General features: G+C 38.2%; 1 protein-coding gene across 1 annotated transcript; it reads right to left on the bottom strand.

Moving 5' to 3' along the window:
• Positions 1 to 13,390: 13,390 nt before the first annotated feature.
• LOC143026292 (cathepsin B-like) lies at positions 13,391 to 26,359 on the bottom strand. Its single transcript, XM_076186426.1, has 4 exons — positions 26,203 to 26,359; positions 19,918 to 20,038; positions 17,492 to 17,704; positions 13,391 to 14,466 (listed from the first exon to the last, which is right to left on the bottom strand). Exons 2-4 carry the CDS (start codon positions 20,026 to 20,028, stop codon positions 13,792 to 13,794), a joined length of 999 nt encoding a protein of 332 aa, XP_076042541.1. The 5' UTR covers positions 20,029 to 20,038; positions 26,203 to 26,359; the 3' UTR covers positions 13,391 to 13,791.
• Positions 26,360 to 27,939: the final 1,580 nt, after the last annotated feature.

Genomic DNA, 27,939 nt, shown 5'->3' on the forward strand with positions numbered 1-27,939 from the left:
AGTACAATTGATCCAAAACTCTTTATCATGAGTATGGTGGATGTTATAGAGAAGAGAATCAAAGAGCACAATTGGAAAGGTTTCAAAATTTCTCTTTGTCTCAAAGTTCGATTCTACAAAAAGTTAGGAAATGGGAGGAGATCAATTCTAGAACCCTGGTTCAATAGTGGTAAGATGAAGCCCATCACTGATCTTTCAGAAATAAAAAGTGTAGTGCTAGATTTGATTGGTAAGTTAGAAAATAAGATTGATCAATTCACCAGAGAGGGCTCAGGTTGGATAATTGAGAAGCTTCTCAATTTTGAAATAAAAATAGCAAAATACGAACTATTGAAAGGGACTAGTTATATTGAACTTCCTAATAAATATCAAAAGGCAAAATATAAACTAGTGAATATTAAAAATGAGGATCAAGAATGTTTCAAATGGTGCATTGCCCGGTCAGATTGCTTAGAAGAAGAAAACAAACAGAGAATTAGTAAGACAGTTTAAGGCTGCTGCTCAAAATTACGATTGGAGTGGAATAGAATTGCCAGTCAAATTAGATAAGATGACCATATTTGAAAAGAAGAATCCCATCAGTGTTAATGTCTTTGCCTTTGATGATGAAAATAAAAGTCAAAATAAAAGTAAAAGTAAAAGTTAGTATCCTTTAAGAATTGCAAAAGTGAAAAAAGATAAACATGTAATCTTCTCTGTATATCTGAGGAAGAAAATAACCACTATGTATTAATGCAAGATTTGAGCCCATTTATTAATAAAAGTCATGATGGACGAGTTTTCCCTTGTTCATAATGTCTGCATCCCTTCTCAAAGAAGGAGGTACTTGATAAACATGAACCTGAATGTTCAGTCCATAAACCTGTACGAATGGAGCTTGTAGAGGGACCTATTGTTTTTAGATCATTCTATAAAAAATTAGAACATCCTTTTGTAACATATAGCGATTTTGAAAGTACTCTTGATAGAATAAAAAGAAGACAGCCAAATCCTGAAGGATCTTATACCTTCTATACGCAAAAACATGAGCCTAATTCATTCGCATGTTACACAAAATGCTCGGTGTATAAATATTCATAATATACACAACACGTAGCGCCTTCGGCGTCGGGGCAGCCCACAGTGGTAGAAATGGGTAAAATCGTGGTCACAAGTCTAAGAATGTGAAACACAAAAGTTCAGTATAGGCAGGTGAAAAAAGAAGGTAAAAAGTTTGAAACAGTGCCTTCACCATGGAAGATATCATCATTTCATACAGTTGAAAAGGAAAATATTGTCAACAGAAAATCCACCATGAAGTTTTTTTTTTTACCAAAGTAACAAAATTACTACTAGTGTCATTGCACTGGGGCTATCTTGTCTCGTACAGATTCAAAATTTCGTACCCCTTCGGATTACAGGTACCCCAGGTTAAGAACCACTGTTTTAGAGGGAAATGAAATGTATGAAGGGAGAGGTAGTCTGGCAGAGAAAAGGTCAAGGATGGAGATGGAAAGGTAGGAACACTTGCCGAATTGCTGTGCGATAATGGCAGCATTTTGTGAGAGTGTTGCTTTACAGCCTTTGTCGCACGTTGGGGCGGTATAGTATCCCTCGAGCGGCAATGGCATCGAAGAAGGAAACCGTCGTACAGTAAAGGTAATCGGATTCAGGAAATTGCGTCGTCTGTGCCTCGCTCCGGCCAAAAAGCGAATTGGTAGTCTCTCAGCACATTCTTGACCTTCAAATACTCGCTAAGGCGACGGCAGAGGACATGCTCGAACACATTACCAACGTACTTTAAAAGGGAGATTGGCTAACAGGAAACGGGGTGAAGATATAGGTTTGTGATTGTATGGGAGGCCTTGAAAAAGTGTGGCAAGTACCCGGAGGCAAGGAATCTATTTGACAATATAACGAAAGCGGGAAGTATGCAATATCCGATAACGTTTGGGGTAGAAAGCGTGATCACTGTACTTCAGTGACGCAGCCTGGAGTTACCACTGGGGTCAACTCTCAGCAGGTAGTGGATGTTGATGACATCCTGAGGTACGTCAAGGATGAGGCACTACAGCAACACTTTACTGGATCAGGGCAGCCAGATGTATATGCACCTGGTGTTGATCCATAAATGTACAAGAGTGTATCAGGTCAACATCGACTTGGTTCTGATCTCGCACATCATGGTGGCGTGTAATACTATGTAGCAGTGGCGGATTAACCATAAGGCAAACTAGGCACATGCCTTAGGGCCACAAAAAAATCCAGGCCATTTCTGGCAGTCCAAAAACATTGTGAATATGACAGAGAAAGAGAAAAATGTTACGTGTTAGTTATCGGTAATTAGCCACGTTGTGAAAGGTCTGAAGTTGTTTACTATGTTTGAAGTGCTTTGGCTGTAAAACAATAAAATTCTTAAGTTTCGTAATCATCAGAACAACAGACATTTCTTTTGACGTTGTTTACATATTCTACATGTATGTCCTTCTCCGTGTGTACTGTTGGTGGCAGAAACTCAGAAAACCGTGAACGGTTATGGCCCATCGTGAGTGATTCAGAGTGCTGAGAGGTTTATTTCTACTCGAATAGTTCATTTTTGCTTCGAGTTTTTGTTCGACACATATTTTTGCCAAACGATTCATCGGAAATTCAATTCAGTTAATTCAATTCAATAAGTTTATTGTTGATGTACAACAAAGGAGAGAGTTGGGTCTTGCCAACTAACCCCTATTCATTTTATATTTAGTTTATTCATTACAGTTTTATCAAAATAAATGTTTACATAATTCATCGGAAATTTGTTCTCATATTTTTGTTGTAGTAGTGTTCCTCATTGTTCTATTAATATTTTCTCATTTTCCTCGTTATGTTCCATCATATGTAAATCAGTTTAAAGTTTCTTTCTACCTAGATCTGATCTAGATAGAAACTTTTCACTGAATGAATGATCTAGTAGATCATTCATTCAGGCTTCGAGGTTTTACTTGAGACGTTTTTGTCAAGTGATTCATATTTTTGTTTACAGAATTGTCCCTCGCTGTTCTATTAACGTTTTCTCATTTCTTTAGACACAGTATATTTAGTTACATATAACATAAGAGTTTTAAGGATCTTTTTTTATTTTTAACGACCAAGAACCAGTTTATTAGTCTGTCTGTAGACTATGTACTGTATGTACTATGTATAATGTTGGGTTCACTGAGTTTTAATCATCATTCGCCAGATCTCCTGCTTAGAGGTAACCTGTGTGTTTTATATTACTTCTTGTGTTTAAAAGATCTGATGATAAGAGTAAACTCCTCGAAACGTAACATTTGAAAATCAAAGATGCTAGCTCAAGTACTACTATACAATCAAGGTTTTCAATCTGCTCGATTTGGTGACATTCCCTCGGGACATTCATTTACATTCAATTACTTTATTGTACATCTTGACACACACTCAGAAACAGCCAGAGTAATAGACAGTTGGAACAAGTTAGATGAGAAAGTGGTGTGTGCAAAAACAATACATGAATTTAAAAATTGTTTAGATAAAATGAGAAATGAAGACGGGACCCCACGAGCATAGCTCCCCTTCCCGTAATATACAACTAGGTAAATACAAATAGGTAAATACACGCACGCTCAAACAAGAATGGTTGTTCGGTGGCGGATTTTTAACGCGCTGGCCCCGCGAGCTAGAGATCAGGAGTTCGATTCTCCGGCCGGGTATAGTTAATATTGGTTTGGAAAGCGATCCACAATGAGTCAGCACCGCCTTGGTGTGTTGGCACTTCTGTGTATTGTAAGAGATTTGCTATCCGAAATTGACTTAAGTTTGATGAGTTTGCTACTGTCAATGCAAGAAAAGTGAAAATTTAATAATGTATACAAGAACACATGTATGTAGTAGTACCTTACCTTAACATATGTAAAATTGATAAGGTTTTGTTTAGAAATAAATGTTTACTAATGGATAGTTGTTATTGTACAATGATATAAATGTTATCATTATTTCAGGCCATATTTTAAAAAATCTTGAAATTTGCCTTAGGGCCACAAGAGCCTTAATCCGCCACTGCTATGTAGTTATATGCGCCCGTGTTCTCTATACATTTGTCAATGTCGTGTAGGTGTGTGGAGGTATCTATGTGCGTGCGTGTGTGTGTGCATGTGACTTAACAAAGTTGTTAACCAGCTAGTTCATGCATCTGTGATGTCAGAAGTTGAGATAGTACCGTTGGAGGAAAGTGAGGAGGGATTGTCAAGGAGGTTTAGAATCAGTCGACCTCAAAGAGGTCAGATACGAATATGAATAGTACAAATTAAATAGAGTAGCACAAACGGGTGTGAGGCTGACAAAAACACTGGTTGTGTTGGCTCACTTTATTGTGCAAACTGCGATTATGTCTCGAAGTCAGACGGGGAAGAGAGGTGGCAATTACTCTTTGTGGAGCAGCAACGCCTTGCTCTTTGTGGAGCAAAAGACGCCGTGACCGGCCTCGTTACCTGCATAGATCTTAATGGGCAGAAATAAAGAAACGACGGGAATACAAAGTGTGGGTGTCCACTACACCACTCCACATAGCAACCATCTAACACAAGTGTTATAACAATACCCACCTTAATCAATATTCCTTTGTGGCCCATTATTTTCCTCTCCCAAAAAAGTCCTTTTCCTGGCATCTCCTACTGCCTCTCTTTACCCATCTCTTTATTAAACAAATCTCTTAAATACTTTCTCCATATTTCCCGTACCGCCTTCCCTTTCATTTGTACCTTTCCATCTCCACCCTTGACCTTTTCTCTGCCAGACAACCTCTCCCTTCATACATTTCATTTCCCTCTAAAACAGTGGTTCTTAACCTGGGGTACCTGTACCCCGAAGGGGTATGAGACAAGATAGCCCCAGTGCAATGACACTGTATATTTACAATGAGAAAGCAAAGCAAGGTTTGTATCACAAATCCTTTTCATATGTTTGCATTGTATTTAAATTGGATGGGGGTATGGGATTTTTTTTTAGAGATGCCAATGGGTACTAAGGGCAGTGAAATAGGTTAAGAACCACTACTCTAAAACGTCTATTCATTCTTTTTAAACTTCTCCGTCAAACGACTGACCTACATTATACCTCCTCTTTCCTCCCTCACATCTCGTTTTGCTTCTACTCTATTTATGTTGTACTTCTCATATGCTTCCTCATTTCTTCTTCACAACCTATCACCAACGCCATTTTGTGGGAATTTTCCACACATTTGTGTCTGAGAAATTTGCTCACATGGGATGTTTTGTGAGCAAATTATATGTTACAATGAACTTATTTGCGTCTGTATAATCATTACTTCTTTTTTGTGGGAAAAAAGTGGAATCCCAGATTTCCTTGTGGGAATTTTGTGGAAAAAATCTCGCTCATTTGTGGGAACTGGCACAGATCACAGTGGCAACACTGCAACCTATATCTATGTGCTTCTTTCTTCATCAACACTGCCATCACCTTTTCATTCCTCAATTCATTGCCTCTACCCTCTTCTTCTTTTCCCTCACCTCCTCCTCATTCCACGTACCGTCTTTGCGAGCTTTAGCACTTCCTCCTTACAGCATACCCACTGTTCTTCTACTCCTGTTCTTTCTTGATCTTTCACTAAATACTGTATTTTTCTCAGCTTTGCTTGGAAATAGGCAAGAATTGGTTTACTATTAGGGTGGTCGATGAATGGAATAAACATCCCCCCCAACTTTATGGATGGGGGGGGATGACAGGTGATGATGGATACGGAGCTGCTTAGTGTAGGCCTTATGGTCTCTTGCAGTCTCCTTTATTCTTATGTTCTATTTTTTTTTTCTCCTCTCGTTTCCTCCCTTATCTAGTTTGTTTACCTTTCCCACTTCTCTGCCCACCTAACTTTTCTGACCCTTCTACATAACCTCTACTTCCAATTTCCCTTCTAACAATCCGATGCACTCTCCTTTGAATACGTTAATCCAGAATTCTTCCAATCCTCATTTTGGGCACCGTTTTATAGTTCATTAATGCCTCCTCAACTCATACCTACCACTCTGCCCCACGTATACTTATTCTAGTAGCTCTTTTTCATTACTGCCTTCATTGTCACAATTTTCCTTTCATTGCACATTTTAACAAATCTCCGCTATAAACGTAAATATCCACTCCCCCCCCCAAAAAAAAAATCAGGTTTGCCACAACTGACAGGGCTTTGACCTCCCAGGGGTTTTTCACTTCCCATTTCGTGGAAGTGGGATGGTGAGTTTATATATATATATATATATATATATATATATATATATATATATATATATATATATATATATATATATATATATATATATATATATATATATATATATATACTGTGTGTGTACGCATGTATATGTACTCGTATATATTTATGTATGTATATGCGTTGGTATGTGTGCAATGTAGGATTTTAGGTAATCTTTAGTAAACATGATGAGATCATTTACTATCATGCTACTCATGTAACTTACTTTAGCCCGTTTCCTAACTGTACCTTTTGCTCTGTTCGGATTTAACATTCAGTCTTTCACGTTCTATTTATACCTTATCTCGTGTGTGAAATCTGTGTTATTTTCTTTCCTGTAGCCTCTGGAAATATGTTTCTTACAATGATGTTTATGTGAATTTATTTATTTTGAAATATCCAAAATAATTTTCTTTTTCTTCTGTGTATCCTGACCATATGGAGATATTCAGGTTAACTGCTCACATACACAGCTCAGAACTTTTATTTTAACTTTATATCTAAATAGTGAATTACCTTTGGGCTTGAAATAACCTGGGGCCGTATACACAAAACTTGTTAGCACTAACAAATAGCTGTTAAGGGTAACAAATTCCTGTTAAGACTAACATTTAGCTGTTAAGCACTAACAGTGGATACAGAAAACTTGTTAGGGCCTTAAAAGTACTGTTAAGGTAAAAGTGGTGTGGAGGACTATTAAGCTCTTAACAAATTTCTGTTAGTAGAAAAGATGGCGGAGCAACAACAACAAATACAAAGACGACGGCGAGTATGTCGACAGCGACGGGACATATTTAACGAGTACAATGACGACGAACTCATCAAACGCTTCAGAATGAACCGTGCTGGTATAATAACAATGACTGATTTAGTGAGGGACAAACTTCAATCCCGAACAGAACGGAATCGACCACCGAGTCCTGAGACGAAGGTGGAAATTACCCTATGATATTTAGCCACAGGTAAAATGCAGCAGCGACGACTTTGAGACCTCACAAGCAACAATCAGCCGTGTCATTACTCAAACAATTGATGCACTATCAGAACCAAGAAGCGCAAGTAAAACAAGCAGAGTTCATGGAAGACTGTAGGTTTCCCGGTGTTGTGGGTACCATAGATGGCACAAATATTAGAATTGTGGCTCCAAGTGTAGATGAACATTTATATGTAAACAGAAAACGATACCACAGCATCAACGTGCTTTGCCATGCCTCCTTCTTGTCCTTGTGTCCTTGGCTTGAATCGCCCATTTATAATTATTTTTTCCTCCATAATCACGTTGACCAAGAGGAGTGTTTCCTCTTGTGACCAGTTTGGCTTCCTTTTCTTTTTCTGTGATTCTTCTGCCATGTCTATATCCTCTGAAATAATTGTTGAGTCATCTGTCGGAAGATTTGTCTGTGGCGCGGCCGCCTACACAATGCGCCTTCGTCCAAAAATATCTGTCGTTGGTTAATAAGTACTCCTAAAAAAACCATACATACGATATTTATGTGCTATCATGATACTCTATTAATAGATTTTGAACAACTGCATTAATAACACTGTTTTATGTGTGCAATTTTTAATAATACGTCCATTTACACGTTCATAAGCTGCTAACTTTAGCACTGTTTAGCGCAACTTGACAAACAACTGTTTACTAGCTAACAGTTGTTAGTTAAGCATTGGTGTATAACTTTTAGTAGTTTTCTGTTAGCTAGCAGAGATTGTTAAGGCTAACAAAAAAGTTTTGTGTATACGGCCCCAGAATAACAATATTGTTTGTTTGGCAACTGTGACGTCACGAACGCGGAATGTTTCGAATAGCAGAAGACGCAATTAAATGAAGACAAAACTGTTTTTTGACCAATTTGATAAGATGTAGATGGTGGAATTATATAGAATACTGTCAGTATGTTTTTTTATGTACATTAAACTGTAAATACAAAAAGTTATGGAAGTCTTGATATCTGACCATTAAAAGTCAGATATCAAAACTTCCATAACTTTTTGTATTTTCAGTTTAATGGACCTAAAAAAAAACATACTGACATTATTATTTATAATTCCACCATCTAAATATTATAAAATTTGCAAAAAAAATGTTTTGTATTAATTTCTTTGCGTCGTCTGCTATTCGAAACATTCCGCCCGTGCGCTTCGGGGAATTCCGCGTTCGTGACGTCACAGTTGCCAAACAAACAATATTGTTATTCTGAATATCTAGACTTCGGAAAAGTGGTATGCGAGGCGCAATTAAAAGTGAATTTTCTGAATAAATTCGTCTGTTTATTTGTATGCTTTTAAAAAGTACTTTTTCGAGCAACACGATGATTTTTAGCGAATGGTATATGTTGATATCTAACCTTTAATCAGTTATCAATTTGATCTTATTACTTCACTACACATGTTTAGGCATGCATAAGCATATAAGCATGTCACTACCAGTATACTTCTCATTTGGAAAATCAACCACAAGGTTATCTGTGAAATCCTTGTATCAATAATGGGAATGTCTTTCAATACCTCTGTATTGTGATTCTCATCAGTACTCGTACTAGAAAGCTCAGTCAATTTAATATGGGGGCAAATTCAACTATTCACTGCCTCCTGCAGATAATCTACCATCTTAGGTTATTCAACTTGCACAGAGTACAGATCCATAACATTTGCTGAATGCTGTACTTTCATAAATCAACCTTCCTAATTCATATTTCAAGTCCAAACTTGTAACCAAACCATTTATCAAATTCTCCACTAGTTAAATCTTAGAGCAAGTATCTTTCCTTCATTCTGCCTTCTCCTTAGAACCTACCATTCCAATCTTCCCCATTCATTAGTAATTGTACTTTAAATTATTGCATCAAACACTATATTACTTAAAACCAATGTAGCTAATATGCAATCTTGCTTGGTTACCCGCCTTAGGGCCATCCTTTTGTTCATCTACTACTTGGACAAAATTTACATAAACTTTGTCTTGTTCTAAATAAATACTCAAACATGAAAATATTATAAAGATATCTCTATAACTAAATCTCCAACTCCTTTCCTAACTTTGTTGTTTGAGGTGACCTCTTCAGTACGGACAAAAATATCACGGGCAGCATTACCTGCCAAACGTACGATGTGTCATAATAATACTCGCATCATAAAATATAGTCACTGCTTATATTGATCGTTCTCTCTTTCACCCGTGAATATTGATAAACATAGAAAATGTGATGAAGACAGTTTAGAGCAGTGGTTCCCAAACTGGGGGAAATTTTAAGCTCCCAGGGGGAAATAATTACACTACCTCCTAACTAAAAAAAATCTCTGATGGATTTTCTCATGTCTGAGAGAGAGAGAGAGAGAGAGAATGCCTGTATATCAGTATATTTGTACATTTGAAAAATAGATTAGTAGATAGTCACAGTGTATTTTAACTAGTCTTTCCCTGCTACACATGAAGGGGGAAATCTGGATAGTTGACCTGGGTGCAGGGGGAAATGACAGAAAAAAGCCTGGGAACCACTGGTTTAGAGAGTATGTCATTACGTAGGGGCAACTACAATAAATATAATCAAGACGCCAATATGGCAGCCTCGCGTATCCACTTGCTCCTCCTGCCGCCTACGTATGCGGCACCGTATGGAAGGGGTTAAAGCATTTTGGCCTAAGAGTTTGAGTTGGATATATGATATCCTTTTTTTTTGTGGTGGAGGAGGCTTCTTCATGTGTTTTAATTTTCTCTTATTTTCCTCTGTTCTGGTATGGTGGGCTTGAAGCTTGTTTTGGAGTAATGCTTGTTTATGATGTTCATGTTGCACTATTGCTTAGATGTTTTTTTTTTTTTTTTTTGTCTTGTGTTGCAATTATTGTTTCATTGATGGGAGGGCTTAGTTTAATTTTTTTATTGTTTTTACCGCTCTCCATATTTTTCTGTTGTCCGTCTTTTTCTCAATTTCCTCTCTGTTGTTGATTTGTTTTGTGATGTCACTGTTGCTTTGGTATTTCTTTTTCTTGTTTTGTGAGGGTGTGGTTTTTTTTTTTGTTATTTTTTTTTAATGAAGCTATCTCGTGTATAAAGTTTGGATTGAAGTTCTTTTTGTAGCATTTGGGGATGTGTATTTAACTTGCTTTGAGTGATTGTTACTATTTTGTTGGCAGCTTTATCCTAGGATAGGAATTTGTCAACAAATTTTCCTATAATGTGTTCAGAATACTTTGGTCAGTTTACTTTTTGGTAATTTATGAAATCAAGTAGAATTAAAAAGGTAAAAGATGCAGATGGAATAATGATAATGGAAGAGACAGCAGTAAGAGGAAGATGGGTAGAGTATTTTAGGGAGTTGCTAAATGTGAAGGAGGATAGGGAGGTAAAGGTAGTTGCAGTAGGAAGTGCTAAGAAAATGACAGTGATGAATGAGGAAAATGAGAGAGAAATAAGGAAAGATGACATGAAGGCAGTTATCAAAATGAGGACAGGTAAGGCACCTAGGTTAGATGAGTGTCTAAAAAAGGGAGGTACAATAATGGTGGACTGGCTGTGAGGTTGTTTATTGTTTGTTCAAAAGAGGATAGAGTGCCAGAGGACTGGAGGAGTGCCTGTATAGTTCTGCTTTACAAAGGAAAAGGAGACAAGTGTGAGTGTAGTAGTTTCAGAGGGATTGGTTTGTTAAGTGTAGTTGGGAAGGCTTATGGGAGGGTTATGAGTTATGATTGAAAGGATTAGGAAAGGAACAGAGGGAGTAATTGGTGTGGAACAGTGTGGGTTTAAGAGAGGTAGGGGTTGCATGGATCAGATTTTTATACTATGGCAGATATGTTAGAAAGCTTTAGAAAAAGATAAGGATATTTTTTGGGCCTTTATGGATTTGGAAAAGACTTATAATAGGGTAGACAGGAAGGCACTGTGAGAGGTATTGCAGATATATGGGATAGGAGGAAAGCTGTTAAAAGTAGTCAAGAGTTTTTACAAGAATAGTAGAGCTTGTGTTAGAACTAGAAATAGAGTGGTTTGAGGTAAAGGTGGGGCTTCGCCAGAAATGCGTCATGTCGCCTTGGGGTGGTGTGAGAAATGCAAGGGTAATAGCCCAGGGATTGGAGATGGTTAAAGAAAATTGAGAAAAATGAGTGACGAGCCACTTGTTTGGTGACGACGTAGCACTTGTAGCAGAATCAGAGGGATTAAGGAAGTTAGTGACAGAGTTTGGGAAGGTGTGCAAAAGAAGGAAGTTGAAGATAAATGTGGGTAAAATTAAGGTGATGATGTGTACAAAGGGAGAGGATGGCAGCGAGTTGGAAATGAGTATTAAGGGTGAGAGACTGGAAAAAGTGATACTCGTACTTGGGGAGAATGTAGTGAAAGGGAGGAATGGAGGTAAAATGTAGATTGAGAGAAGCAAATAAATGCCTTGGGGGATTAAAAAGTGTAATGAAAAATAGACTTGGAAATGGATACTAAGAGGAGATTGTACAAAGGGGTGTTTGTGCCGACAGCACTATATGGGGCAGAAACATGGAACAAAGAGAGGAAGAGTTTGTGTTTGAGATGAAATACCTGAGAAGTATGGTAGGGTTTACTAGGCTGGATGGAGTGAGAAATGAGACGAGGAGGAGAACAGTGGTGAAAAGGGAGTTAGGAGATAGGGTTGATGAAAGAATATTGTGATGGTTTGAACACATGGAAAGAATGAGTGAAGAAAGATTAGTAAAATAGGTGTGGAAGGTAGAGGTAAAGGGAGTGAACATGAGTAATCAAGGATGAGATGGTTGGATGGGGTAAAAGGGCCATTGGGAAAGAGGGGAATGTCTGTTGAGGAAGGGAGAAGATAGAAGATATGGGTGAGTGGAGAATGGTTGTGTATGGATTATGCTGTGATGCATGAGAGTGGGTGGGGGATGGGGGAGTGAAGGAGTATATGTGAATGATGTTTTGATGCAGCCTGAAGGGATTTCCCCCAGTCTTCTCTTTTTCTACATGAGAGGACAAAGAGGGGTGGGGGTCACTGATTAAATGAAGCAGCCTTGCTGTGGATGTGCTGTCTTGCTGCATTGCTTCTGACCCAGGGCAGTGGGCAAGATGCAGGGATGACCTGTCATCCAGGAGAAGCCAAGAAAAGAGGGAGGGAGGGATGGTGAATGGGAGTGGAGTATGTGGGGATGAAATGGGTGGGAATGGATTTATGCCTTTGACTTTGGCTACCTCCCTTGTAAGGGGGAAAAAGCCATTGGTATATGTATGAAATTTCCAGAAACATGGAACATAAGAGGGGATAAGTTTAAATTTGTTGGAGAAGTATGGTAGGGGTTATTAGGTTGGATAGAGTGAGAAATGAGGTGAGGAGGAGAGCAGGGGTGGAAAAGGAGTTGGGAAATAGAGTTGATGAAAGATTATTGGGATGGTTTGGAGACATGGAAAGAATGATTGAGGAAAGATTAGTAAAAGAAGTGTAGAAGGCAGAAGTGTATGGAGTGAACAGGAGCAACCGAGGACAAGATTGATGAATGGGGAAAAAAGGGTTGAGAAAGCGGGGGATGTCTGTTGAGAAAAGAAGACAGAAGATAGGGATAAGTGGAGAATGGTTGTATATGGATGATGCTGTGATGCGGGGGTTTGGGATTGGTTAAGCATGAATATTCTGACGCAGCCCAGAGATTTATCCCCTTTTCTTTTTCTGCATGAGGGAATGGAGAGGAAGGGGGTTGCCGATTAAATGAAGTGTCGTTGCTGTGGATGTGTTGTGTCTTGCTCCATTGCTTCTGAACCAGGAAAATGGGTGAGATGCAGGGATGACCCATCATCCAAGAAGAGCCAAGAAAAGAGGGAGGGAGGGGTGGTGAATGGAAGTGGAGTGTGTGGTAATGAAATGGGTGAGAGTGGATTTATGCCTTTTGACTTTGGCTACCTCCATTATAAGGGGGAGAAAGACCTTGGTATATGTACATATGTATGTAAAGTTCTCTGTCTTGGATTGTAACTTTTCTTCTAGTTCTCTGGTGATCTTAATTGGAGAGTGATCAGATGATAGGTCCTGTATTATTTCCCATGTGATTTGGGTTTGTATAATACACACACATATGGAAGGACCAGTATATAAGGAAAATAGAGAAAAAGTTTGAAAGGCCCCACAGATTTTCACTGTTTTGTTTGTATGATTGCAGAAGAATTAAATTAGGTTATACTAAGTAAAGAACTTTATTGTTTAAAATTCTCACATATCTTACAGCTACATATGTATCACAAGGCTTTATTCTGTCGCCCAGCTTATAAAGACTTCTTAAAATGCAAGGACAGAAAAAGAACAAGCTTAATCTTTATGTAGACCTGGGACTGAGTGTTGAGCAAGAAAGGAATGTTGCTTCAATTTCCATAACATTAAGGCATGGCCTACCCACAATTCCATAGCATAATAAAGGTATCAGTGTAAATCATAAAAGCCAACTACCCTGTTTACACAACTTTCACCTCAAAATGGCTAACACTCATCCACATGGAATAGAAACATAATTCCCAAAATATTACAATACAAAGGGACAGAAAATATTCAACTTATCTTTAACTATCATGGGAATTGCCTTTAAGCCTTCTGAGCAGGTAAACCAGCGGTAATCTCGCTTTCAATACCACAATGGTCAGAACCTCGCAGTATCTTGAAGTACCCATTGTCACCCCAATCAGTATTCCATGAGTTAGCACAGAGCCAGTAAGGTACCCCATCCTCCTCACCCCACCCCAGAACTCTAATAGCATGTCCTCCCAAAGGCAAGCCATGTCTGTGCTGATAAACCCCTGACTTGTAATGCAGAAAATCAACATAAACAGTGAATGCACCCTCTACAGGTCCATTGGTCATGATTTCATATTTGATCTGTTCTTCATCTTGATCAATGCTATAAGCCTTCCTGCCCTGATGCAAGTCCGATTCATATGGCACACTGTAGCTATTCTCGCATGTCATGTGGCATTTGGGAGTAACACCTCCCTCAGAACATTTGGGACGCTTTCCCCTCACATGATGCTCACAAGGGGCTATTTCATATGGCTGACAACCCTGTGTGGAATTATAACTTCCACCTGACACAATCCCTATATGAACCCAATAGGTAAAAGCTGCACCTGGAAATCCACCATTGCAGCCAAACCCACATTGGTGGCAACATGACACCAGATTTTCTGAAGAAAAATGGAAGTTCTCCTCTCCCTTACTATGGATGCATACCCGATCACTCATTGCTTCCACAGCTCCAAAAGCCTGAAACCAACAAAAAAGTCATCAATGTGTGCATAAGATGTGTACATGTGTACATACCAAAAGGCCCTTTCCCACTTGTAAGTGTGATGGCAAGCCAAGGCTTTCCACCCTTCACCAATACCCATACACATCCAACACCCTTTCGTTGTCCCTTTTATATTAGCTCCTTGCAGATAAAGAGCCACCCTTGTCCTCTGTCTACTGCCTGGATTAGAAGCAATGCAGAAATATAAGCACCTCCACAGCTTCATTAAATAGTAGCCCTCCCACCTCATCCACTCAATAAATTACAAAACAGACGAGGAAATGAGTTTGGCCTGCATAAATTCATCATCCATTCATACTTATCTCTTGCCTTCTCTCTCCCCCCAGCTCAACAGACTTTCTCCTTTTACCTAAGCCCCCTTTCACCTTATCCATACATCCCATTCTTGGTTTTCCCCTCAAGTTCACTCCATTTACTTTTGCCTTCCATACTTTTTGTTAGTCTTTCTTCATCCTTTCCATATGCCCAAACTATCCCAATATTCTTTGATCAAACCAATCTGCCAGTTTTCTGTCCCATTTCTCACTCTATCCATCCTCATAATCCCAACCATGCTTTTTAAACACCATCTCAAACACATTTCAACAACTTCTTTCTGGTTCCCTTAAATTCCAAGTTTCTGCCCTCTTAGCATTGTGGATACAATTGCATGTTCATACAGACTGTACAATGAAGCTAAAGTGCCCAACACCAACCATCAAACATAACACCAAAGTACTCAATTACACAGATGACCTGATAATAGTACTTAACACGTGCAAAATAATGGCTAAGAGCATGAGTTTAAAAATAAACTAGAACAGGGTCTTAGAAGCAATAGAATGGAGTCTACCCTTCTTCTACTCCATTTCTTCATTATCTTTCGCTATTTGCATACCTTTCAGGTTCACCTGGTAGTCTCTTTCTCCTCATTCAAGTTCCTCATTTTCAGCACCTCTCTGACTCTATTTTCTTCTTTCTTTACTGAAACTCAACTCTCAATTTCTCTTCCACCAGATAATAATTAGACATTCCACCACCCCCTCATATGAACACATCCATGTTCATAACTCTTTCAATCCTTCTTTTGGGCACCACTACATAATCCAGTTATGCCCTCAACTACCCTCCCACTAGCCAATCTATACCATGTATACATGTATTTACTTTCCTAACACTATTCACTATCATTTTCCTTTCAATATACATCCACTATCATTCCTTACTACCACATCATCTCCCCATTACTCTATTTACTGGCTTATCTCCTACTCTAGGTTTAAGATCCCTCAACATTCACATTCCTCCCAAAAACAGTCATTTACATAGCTAAGACATTTCCTTTGCCTCACTATTCTATCTAGGTCATATGTACTCACACTACATAATCCAATCATGCCCTCAACTACACTCCTACTAGCCAATCTATACAATGTATAATTGTATTTACCTTCCAACACTGTTCACTATCATTTCTCTTTCAATATACAACCACCATCATTCCTTACTACCACATCATCTCCCCATTACTCTATTTACTGGTTTATCTCCTACTCTAAGTTTAATATCCCTTAACACTACATTCACATTCCTTCCAAAAACATTCATTTAAATTTCTAAATCATTTACCTTCCTAACACTTTGGTGGAAGGTAAGTTGAGAGTGGAGGATAGATGGAGAAAGAGGAAAAGGACAGAAGGTAGGGAAATGTCTAGAGTAAATTGCTTAAATGAGAAAGAAAAGGAGAAGTAGTACAAGAAGTTGAGAGAGGAGTGGGAGGAAGTGAAGGATAGAGTAGAACTAGGAGTGAAGGAGGAATGAGGATGCTTCAAAGTGGGAGTCACAAGGTGCACAAAGTTGGTGTGTGGAACATGGCGGATGGGAAGAATTAGAAGGAAGGGTGGGATGATGAAGCAAAGGTTGTAGAAGAAACAAGCATTCACATTCTAAAATGGTTACAAAATAGGACAAGAGAATCATACGAGAGGTACAAAGAAAAGAGTAGTAAAGCTTAAGATAAAGGAGGCAAAGAGAAGAGCAGATGTGAAATGGGGCAAGATTGTGAGAGAAAATTTTGAAAGTAATAAAGAGATGTTTTGGAAGGAAATTAAGAGAGGAAGAGGAGGTGAATCAAGTAGAGAAGAAAAGGTAAAGGGTGCAGATGGAGAGATGATAATAGAAGAGATGGCAGTAAGAGGAAGATGGGCAGAGTATTTTAGGAAGTTTCTAAATGTGAAAGAGGATAAGGACTGAAAGGTAGTTGCAGTGGGAAGCACTAAGAAAATGACAGTGATTAATGAGGAAAATGGGGGAGAAATAAGGAAAGAGGAGGTGAAAGCAGTTAAAATGATGACACCTAGGTTGGTTGGGTGTCATGTGGAGTGTAGTTGAGTGTAGTTGGGAAGACTTAAGGGAGGGTTTTGAGAGGTTTAGGAGAGGAACAGTGGGAGTAATTGGTGAGGAAAAGGTGTATTGAATCTAACCATAAGAAATAGTATTGATAAGCTTTTCTATGCTACACCTACTTCCTGCATGTACAGGTTTACAAGGTGGATAAAAAGACACAAGTTTGGGTCTAAATTTACTCATGACTAATTTCACACTAGTTTCCTATGAAGAAGCTTAGTGCATAACTAATCAGGAATACACTCAGACCAAGACTGGTGTCTTCTGTATCCACCTTACTCAGTTTGTCATTATGTCTAAACATTTATAAGTTTGCCTTGTATTCAGTGTGGCAATTACAAGTAATCAAACAACACTACCATATTGGACCAAAAAAGTACTAGAGAACTAACAGATTTTACGGGAAAAATGATTAGGCTCAGACAAGGTCAAAATACAATAATATAAACTACAGTCAGAGAAATAATTTTACATTAATGTAAACTTTGTTGATTGTACTTTCTTGTACTCACTGCACACAATATAAAAAAAAAATTACAACACTAAATACTCCCTCACAAGAAACATAAGGAAATTAATAGATACATAACTTACCCAGCAGGAACCACAGGAGCCTTGGTCTCTGATCTCTCCAATGGTAGGGCACATACTCCATGCAGTTCGGGAATCAAACTCATTTGGAAGGTCAGACAAATTTATGTTTTCATGGTGGAGGACTGGTGGAAGGTGCCATTTGGAATCCTTATGTACTCCCATGAGTCCCTTGATGTACTTGATGGGTAGGTGTTTGTTGAAGTTCCTTCCAGCCTAGTCAGAAATCAGGATCCAATCATTACTTTGACTTGCATAATTATAAGTACACACACATGTAGGAGTTGTTGGATAGAGGTCAAAGGTGGACAAAATATATACGATAACAGACTGCTCACTCAGAGAGGTACTGGAAGACTGGAAAAATGCCAATATTGTGCCAATATATAAAGGGGGAAACAAGGAAGACCCAACAAACTATGGACCGGTCTCCCTTAGAGTAGTGGATGTCTTGAACAAACTGGATGAAACAACAGTGTGTGCAAACACCAAAAATTAATTTAACAACTAGATGTTGCGAGATACAAAGAAGGAGCACCATGAGCATAGCTCCCCTTCCTGTATAATACAACTAAGTAAATAGAGAGAGATACTGAACAAGACTAAGTGTGGAAATGGGCAAGATGAACTTGACATTAAGACCAAGAATTAGGTGGATGGACAGAGTAAAGTGGGTACTAATAGCATGAGGAATGTATTTCACAGAAAGAAAAAGTACAAAAGCTAGGAGTGAATGGAGAGTTTGTAAAATGAATAAATTATATGACCCAGAGTGATATGTATTTTTTTCTGTTCCATAATCTTTATGAATGGATAGAAAATAATATAATCATAAAGTGGTCAATCAAAAAGTATTTCATTAACCACTTCACTACAGGCCAAAATCTCGTGGGCAGCATTAGCTGCCAGACGTACGATGTTTCGTCATAATACTCGCATCATAAAAAATAGTCACCGCTTATATCGATCGTTCTCTCTTTCACCCGTGATGAAGACAGTTTAGAGAGTATGTCATTATGTAGGGGCAACTACAATAAATATAATCAAGATGCCGATATGGCAGCCTCGCATATCCACTTGCTCCTCATGCCGCCTACGTAGGCGACACCGTATGGAAGGGGTTAAGTTCAATCATTAGCATCCAACAGCTCAATGAATGGCGTGTATAAATCTACATCAATATATAAATAAAAATATAACTCTTTTAAAATGATTCTGAAATGACCTCAGTGGTGACAGTGTTTGGGGGACACTTTTGTAAGGGTGATTGGCTGTACAATGCAGACTACCAATATGTGGTGATGTCACGGCAACGGGGACAACTGATTGGCCGAGAATGGTGACGTCACAGCAATGGAGACGACTGATTGGCCAAGAATGCTGACGTCACAGCAATGGAGACAATTGATTGGCTGGAAGCGAAGGGCAGGATGTGAAGCGCCCTCTCGTAAAGCAGTCCAAGCACCCATGGCGAAGCCATAGCAGTGAAGCCAATGCCAAGAGACGAAATGGCGAAGAAGCGTAGACTAGTGGCTAAAGGCTACCAAGGGTATAATGAAGAAGACGTCCTAAGAAGATAAGGTGTTGGCAGATAGATTAAGGCCTGTGAGTGAAGCAAGCAAGCGCTGCAGACCAAGCAACCTGCCGAAGGCAGGTGCGGCATAGTCACTGCTTGTAGATTATAAAGCAAGTCAAAATCATAGTATATTGAAAACTGATATACCATATTTATATGAAGTGGAATTGGCATTGGCAACTAAGAGTGAATAGAAATTGGCATGGGTATTGGCAGTGGCAATTAATGGTAAATAGGAATCGGCATTGGCCAAAAATAATGGAATTGGCATACCCCTAGTATTATGTGTCTGTCATAATCATACAGGGTCAAAGGTAATGCAGCAAGACAGTACTTTTATACCAGGGCCTGATAGCAGCCAGAGCTGGTTTATCCCCACTGCTTCATTATATGGCAACCCTCCTCACCTACTCAAAAAATTAAAAGCAAACAAATAACATCCTTTCAGGCCATTTATTTCTAAGTATCAATACCAAAGGGTTTCCTTTAGTTCTAGGAATCATTATCATAGATACATGCCATAGCCTCCCCCCCCCCATTAACCCATCTAAAAGCCTATTAATTGCCCATTCAATCTTAGCACCTTCCACATGAAGGGTCATCCCTGTCCCATGCCACAATGCTTGGGTCAATGGGAATTCAGTGCAACAGTGACTCCACAGCATGGTCATAAAGTTGCAGCTGATTTACCCCTGCTGCTTCCCCACAATTAGTTAATTCAAATGACAATGAAAAATATTAAAAAGTACATAAATCTAACATTTCAAATGCATAGAGTTATATTTGATATGATGTGTGCAAAACTAGTAGGAACAAACTTTGGTGAACAATGTCAAGTACTATATATGCTTACCTTCCAAGTTTTTGCCACCTGGTTTATATGATTAATAGTCTTATCAGATAAATAAGGGTGGTCCAGCCCTAGAGCCAGGCCAATTAATCCCACTAAGAGGATTAACTTCATCTCTGCAGTTCTGGAAAAGAAAAGAACAAAATGTCTATATTATATAATCATCAGTGCCAATTTGATGATTTTCAAGTTTTTTTCTCCCCAATATTTCATGTTGTTGACAACAGTCTAATAAGTAATGAGGATGCTGATTCAATTTTAAACATGAGAGGGCTCATGACTCCACTACAATATTTTTTTTTTGTCAAATTACAAAACCACACCAGAGGCAAACCATTATATTTCACAAACTGCTCAGTTTATATTTTTCCATATAAAATGTTGGGTTATCAATCAATCAATCCCTTGCCCCAGATCTCTTGCAGGTGACCCATGGCACCCAGATTACCAGCAACAACCACCAGATTGGTCCGCAAGTCAATTAAGGAAGAAATATTGTGCTGTTACCTAGGTATGGCTAGGGTGGAGCAGTGTGCATGCACAATGTTGTCTTGAAGTCATTCAGCCAATCAGCTTAATTTATACTCATAGCCTACCCTGTCTTCTATTCTTCTGCATGAGGGGGTGGAGCAGGGGGTCACTGATTAAGTGGAACAGCCTTGCTGTGGATGTGCTGTCTTGCTGCACTGCTTCTGACCTAGGGCAGTGGGGATGACCCATCATCCATGAAGAGCTAAGATGAGAGTGAGGAAAGGATGGTGGATGGGAGAGGAATAGGTGGGGATGAAATGGGCGAGAGTGGGTATATGACTTTTGACTGACTACCTCCAGGTAAGGGTGAAAAAGCCCTTGGTATATGGATTGATGGTTGGATATACAGACGGTCCTCAACTTACGTTTTAGTTACGTTCCGAACGGCCAAACGTAAGTTGAAAATGAACGCAAGTTGTTACTGTACTATACATCCGTAAATTCTATTACCGTATCTTATAAAACACCCCTAAATCATTAATTATACACATAACATTGCAAAATAATATTATTAATTTCAAATAAATTAAATTCAAGCAACATAAATTGAGATGGTGGAGGAGGAGGCAAGGCATGTTCAGTTTGTCGTTTGTGCAATGTAAACAATGGATGCAGCGTCATGCACAAGTATCGTTTGAACTACTGAGAGTGCGCTAAACTAAAAACATTATTTTTTATAAAAAAAAATTTACAGTCAGTTCAAACATATAATCGAAAAAACGTAAAACGAATGAACGTAAGTAGAGGAGCGTCTGTATATGTATTTTACCTAGTTGTATCTTACAGGACGGGGAGCTACACTTGTGGTGTCCTGTCCCTGTACCTTGCCATGTCTAATTTGTTCTTAAAATCATATATTGCTTTTACACACACTCTTGTTTTATCTAGCATGTTCCATTCATCTACTACTCTGTGGGGAAAGCTTTTCTTTTTCAGGTTTTCTTCTACAACTGTCCTTTTTGAGTTTCCTTCCATGTCCTCTTGTATTTCTATTATCCCAATTTAGTAAGTCTTCTCTATCAAGGATTTCCATACCTCTCATAATTCTGTAGGTGGTCAACAAGTCACTTTTTTCTCTTTGTTCCATAATTGGCAATTCTAGTTTTGACAATCTCTCTTCATATGACAGTTTTGATAGTGTTGGGGCCATCTTTGCAGTTGCTCTCTGGATCCTCTCAATTTTCTTTATTTTCTTTTTAGTACTGGATGACCATAGTGTTGCTGTGTACTCCAACTTTGGCCTTATCAGTGTGAATAGTATTAGTAGTATTTTGTTTACCATTTCTTTATCCAAGTTAGTTAGTAAATGCAACTTTTACTGATTTTAGGAAGTTACAGGTTTCTCCAACAATTTTGTTTATCTGTTTGTCAGGGGACATATACTTTGTGATGATTACTCCCAGGTCTTTTTCAGATCCCACTTTCTTTACTTCCTTTGCACCAATATTATACTGACCTGATTTTTTTTATACTTTTTTCCAAATTCCATTATGCTAAATTTCTTAATGTTGAAGTCCACTTCCCACTTCTGACTATATTTATTCCCAAACCCTGTTCAGATCTCTCTGTTGTGAATTACAGTCTGTTTCAGTACTCACTTTCTTCAAAAGTTTTGTGTCATCTGCAAAGAAGCTCATGTAACATTCCATACCCTCATCCATGTCATTCACATGAAAAGCAAACATTATTGGAGCCAATACTGATCCTTGTGGAATTCCACTAATCACTTCTTCCCAAGTAGAGCTCTTACCTCTGAGCACTACTCTCATTTTTCTTCCATGCAATAAGTCCTCCATCCATTTCAGTAGTTTACCTTGTATCCCTCTTTTAGTTTCCAGTTTCCTTGATAGTTTTTTGTGTGGAACTTTGGCAAAAGCTTTTTGTAGGTCTAGGAAAGCACGATCAGCCCATCTGTCCCTTTCCTGTATTATACATAGCAGTCTTGAGTAATAACAGATCAAATTTGTGGCACATGATCTTCCCTGTCTAAATCTGAATTGTCTTGGATTTAGTATATAGTTCTCCAGATGTCTTATCCATCTACTTTTTATAACTTTTTCACAAATTTTGGCTACTGTGCTTGTAAGGGAAACTGGTCTGTAATTTGTCGAGTCTTCCTCGTTTCCTCCTTTATATATTGGTACAATATCAGCATTTTTTCAGTCTTCTGGTATTTTGAGTGAGCAACTTATGCTATATATTTTTTCTATTAGTTCTTTTTTACTTTCTTTTAATATCCAGTTTGTTATTCCATCCAGGCTGTTCGATTTCCTGACATCAGGGTTCATTTTTTGGTCCATTATTTCTTTTCGGTGTTACTATCATTTCCCTCCAGCTAGGGAATTTCACTTCTCTCACTTCATCTCGATATTGTACATTTTCTCTAGTGAAAACAGACTCGAAGTGTTTGCTCATAATTTCAGCCATTTCTGTATTTTCTGTGTATTCCATATTCCCTTGGCATAGTTTAAATATTTCTTTTTTTTTTTAGTTTACTGTTCACATGTATATGGAATAGTTTTGTGTGTGTATGTATTTATCTAGTTGTATTATATGAGAGGGGGAGCTATGCTTGTAGTGACCAGTCTTTGTATCTCTCAGCATCTAGTTTGTTCTTGAATTCTTGAATGGTTTTTGCACACACTGTTGTTTCATCCAATTTGTTCCAGACATCCACCACTCTGTGGAAAACTATTTTTTTTTCCAGATCTCTTCTATAACCATCCTTTTTGAGTTTCTTTTCATGTCATCTTGTTTTTCTTTTATCCCACTATAATAAGTCTTCTCTGTCAAGGACTTCCATGCCTTTCATGATTCTGTAAATGGCCAATAGATCTCCTCTTTCTCTTCTTTGTTCCAGGGTTGGTAGTTCTAGTTTAGACAATCTTTGTTTGTATGTCAATTTTGAAAGTCTTGGTGCCAAATTTGTTGTTGCTCTTTGAATTCTTTTTATTTCTTCATATTCTTTTTTGTGCTGGGTGTCCATAGTGTTGCAGCATACTCCAATCTTGGTCTTATCAGTGTGACTAATATTTTTTTTACCATTACTTCATCCAAGTAATTAAAAGCTACCTTTATTGATCTTAGTAAATTGTAGGTTTCTCCAACTATTCTGTTTATATGCTTGTCTGGTGACATGGCTTTATTAATTACTCCTAGGTCCTTTTTGGAGCTAACTTTTTTTTTTTTTTTTTTACATTGTACCAATTTTACATTGTCCTGATATTCTTTTATTTTTTCCAGACTCTATTATACTACATTTCTTGATGAAATTCATTTTCAGTTTTGGTTCCATTTCCAGACTGAGTCCAGGTCTCTCTGTAGTAATTCACAGTTTTTTTCTGTACTTACTTTCTTTAGTAGTTTTCCTTTTTCTGCAAAAAAGTTCATATGTTCTACACCTTCATCCATGTCATTTATATATACAGACGCTCCTCTACTTACGTTCATTTGTTTTACGTTTTTTTCGATTTTACGTTTGAACCGACTGTAAAAAAAAATTTGAGTGGATTTTTTAGTTTAGCGCTCTCTCCGTAGTTCAAACAATACTTACGCATGACGCTGCGTCCATTGTTTAAATGGCACAAACGACAGACTGAATGTGCCTTGCCTCCTCCTCCTCCCCCTCCTCCTCCACCATCTCAATTTATGTTGCTTGAATTTAATTTATTTGAAATTAATGTTATTATTTTACAATGTTATGTGTATAATTAATGATTTAGGGGTGTTTTATAAGATACGGTAATAGAATTTACGGATGTATAGTACAGTAACAACTTCATTAATTTTCAATTTACGTTCGGCCGTTCGGAACATAACTAAAACGTAAGTTGAGGAGCGTCTGTACAGCAAACATTATCGGAGCTAATACTGAACCTGGTGGGACTCCACTTATCATTTCTTCCCAGGTTGAATTTTTATCTCCAAGTACTACCCTCATTTTCTCCTATGCAAGAAATCTTCTATCCATGTCAATAACTTTCCTTGTACACCTCCTGTTGTTTCAAGATTTCTTAATAGCTTTTTGTGTGGTACTTTATCAAATGCTTTATGTAAATCCAGGAAAGCATAAGCTGCCCATCTGTCCCTTTCTTGCATTATATCTATTAACCTTAAATAAAAACAAATCAAATTTGTGGCACGTATGTGTGTGTATACCAGGTTAACCAGTTAACCACTTGCAAGTAGTTAACTTTACATTTCTAGAGCACATTATGTTTTTATTTTATTGATATATTTATATATATATATATGTTTATATATATATACACATGTGTATATATATATATATAATATATATATATACATATGTATATATATGTTTATATATATGCTGGTACATTGTGACAAGTTGATGAAGGTGGAAAAAGAAGTCACAGGTCTAGTTCTGAGTTTCTGAGTTTGTTCCAGACCAGTTTTGCATGGAGTGAAACTGGTCAGGAATAAACTAAGAAACTTGGAACTAGACCCGTGACTTTTTTCCACCTTCATCATATATATATATATATATATATATATATATATATATATATATATATATATATATATATATATATATATACATTTTACAGTGACCAAAAGCAGTGGGTTCGAATCCTACATGCAACTGTCATAAAAACTATATATATATACTGTGTGTGTGTATATATATATATATATATATATATACACCATATATGATTAAAAAACATTAATAAAAGCTAGCTAACTTTTCAAGATTTACCTTGGTTGGGTTAGCTTAGGGTATGTTACATTAGGCTTGTTACGTCTACCAAATTCACTCATTTTCCTTCTAATGGGGGGAGGAATTTAGATTTGAATCCATGTATTATTCCAGCTTGGGTTAATTCTAAGTTTTTATGCATCCTTTGTTCTCATGACCTCTTAAAGCTCTCCTATCCCTATTCAAGAGATTTCTTCTGTCAATGTAGTCTATCCCCTTTTGCGACCTGAATACTGTACTTATCACCCATCTTCGATCTTTCAGAGCTGGCAGACCCAGTGATCTCTCATATATTCATATTGTTAGGCTGGGAACTTGTTTGGTTGCTGCCCTTTCTATTGTCCAAATCTTCCTTAAATCCTTCACTGTACAAGGGGACCATACCATTGATGCATGTTATATTCTTGGGTCAGGATTTTTTTTTTTTATCACTATCCATACATGATTATCATGTATGGATAAAACAGACTGAAAAGAGATTGGCATTTCACTATATCATGATGATATAGTGAAATGCCAATCTCTTTTCAGTCTGTTTCTCTCACAAACCTGCATTGTTCATCTGGTGATTATCTTTTATCAACTCTCCCAAACCTTTCTACTCTTTTGCTTTAGTAATGGGGGAGGGCAGGGTTTTGAAACACTTACATACAAAAATCTGAGGTCAAACCAGTATGAATCTACTAGGATCCCACCGGATGGTCAAAGAATCTAGCTCCTTGGTCACCCACTAACTCGTGATTTCCTTTCAGTAATTAATTGAATGCAGGTGCCCACATATTGCCTAAATTTCATACAGAATATTAATCATTCCATACATTGGCTACGATATTCCTATACCTAAATAAATTTGTTGATGGGTATAAGGAACTGGATTGTTCTTGGGCATTAGTAGAGACGAAATGTCACTATCACTAACTGCAAATGTTTCCTTATTACAGCTGATTCCAATGTTCTAATGCATCTTTAAGCACAATCATAAGGATTCTTATTCAGCTTCCTCAAATAAAGTAGAATGTAATAACTATACATACCTCGTGCTGACCACTAGTCACAAGACACGGACGATGACTAATGGTCACACTAATCTGAAGAGATTGTTGCTCTTCCACCCGAATCTTTTACTCCTTGGTCTGCACTTTGTACGTAGTTTATATGGACGTTCTCTTTTTGGTTGTTACGCGCACAAGAGAAAACGGCACGTTTCGATTAAAAGCTACAGCAAACTGATGAAATAGATTAAGCCCAATATATTTATTTTACTATTAATTATATGAATGGATATATTTTGCTTCCTTGAACTTCGTATTTGCTCTCCAACAGTCTATGTGATAAGTCAAATAGGCGTTTTAAATATTTTTGCTAGGGGTATACTATTGTATTGTCGGTGGTCGGTCAAAACGTCCCCGGGACACACTAACGCTTTTATACCCATGGATAATATCATGCCGCTGTAAATATGTATTTCAGGTTCATAGCTCTGGTCTACCTGACAGAAAGTGGGTATATATATACCTGTATATGGGGATGGTATTCCTACTTTACAGGAATACTGGGAATACTATGTGTCACGTTCAGGAGAACATGATATGGGCTAATCATAGCTTAGAAAGGATTCCCGTTTCTTGCAGAAAAATGTGGATAGAGGTTAATGCCTCCAAGTTTAAGTGTAGTGTGATAACTGAGGCAGTGGTGTGCAGAGGTCTGGTGATGTCCGGTGCCTCAAAGATATATAAGGCCTCATGCTACAATTAAAGAAATATTATGAGAAAGGAAGATATTTTGAATGTGTAAACACATATGAAACAGAAGGTAAACACTTTATTCAATTTAGATATAAATAAACAAAATTTTATTAAGTTGTTTTCCCTGGAGTATGTATGCCAGCTATGGTCTCCACACAAATTAAGTTTAATAGGTCCAGAGGGTATTCACGAGCAGGTTAGTTGGGGACTCCCTGAATTATGGGGAGAGGCTGGAAATTCTCAAGCTCTATTCACTGCAGAGACGTGGAGAGCACTATATAGTGATTAACGTATAAAAAAAATCCTGGAGGGCACAGCACCAAACCCATCACAAAAAGAAGTATCAAGGGAAACACCGTCCCAGGTTTGGTAGGACCTGCGGAAGAAGGTGGTCCGTAAGCAACTGCTCCCAGCGACTGAAGACTATCAAGTCGGAAAGTTTCACCTGGGCTGGCTCCAGCCTTTACAACTATCTCCCAAGAGAGATCAGGTTCCTAACGGGAGTCAGCACGGATGCTTTCAAGAAGAGGCTTGACAAATTCCCAGCCAACATCCCAGATGAGCTTCAAGTCCCACATGGCCCAACCTCATGATCGAGGACCGGCAACGAACTCGATCGCAGGCCAGCTCCAGTACGAGAGGCTCGGGCAGAGATGTGGGAGTGGTATCTCCCCAGGCTGGCCATGGTGTTGACACCAGAACCTACCTATAAGACCTAACTGATCTGATTGGATGCCCCCCCCCCCCATTTAGACGCCCCTTCACCCCTCTTCTACACGCCACTGAATTGAGGAGAAATAGGAAAATAGAAATTACAAGGGATTGTGTAGGGAGATTATTCGAGAACTAACACCTTCACGTTGGCAGGTAGGAGGCTACAGTAACTTAATAACTATAAGATCTATATCAGTTAAGCAGTGGAAAATCTCTGCAGTCATCCATATCGAACAGTTCGCATCATTGAGTTATGGATCACTTTACATGCCTTCACAGTCGGAGGAGCCCACTGATAACTGGAACGTACTT

The sequence above is a fragment of the Oratosquilla oratoria genome, chromosome 6, assembly GCF_046742065.1.
Source record: "Oratosquilla oratoria isolate Oo_2021 chromosome 6, ASM4674206v1, whole genome shotgun sequence".
Lineage (NCBI taxonomy): Eukaryota > Metazoa > Arthropoda > Malacostraca > Stomatopoda > Squillidae > Oratosquilla > Oratosquilla oratoria.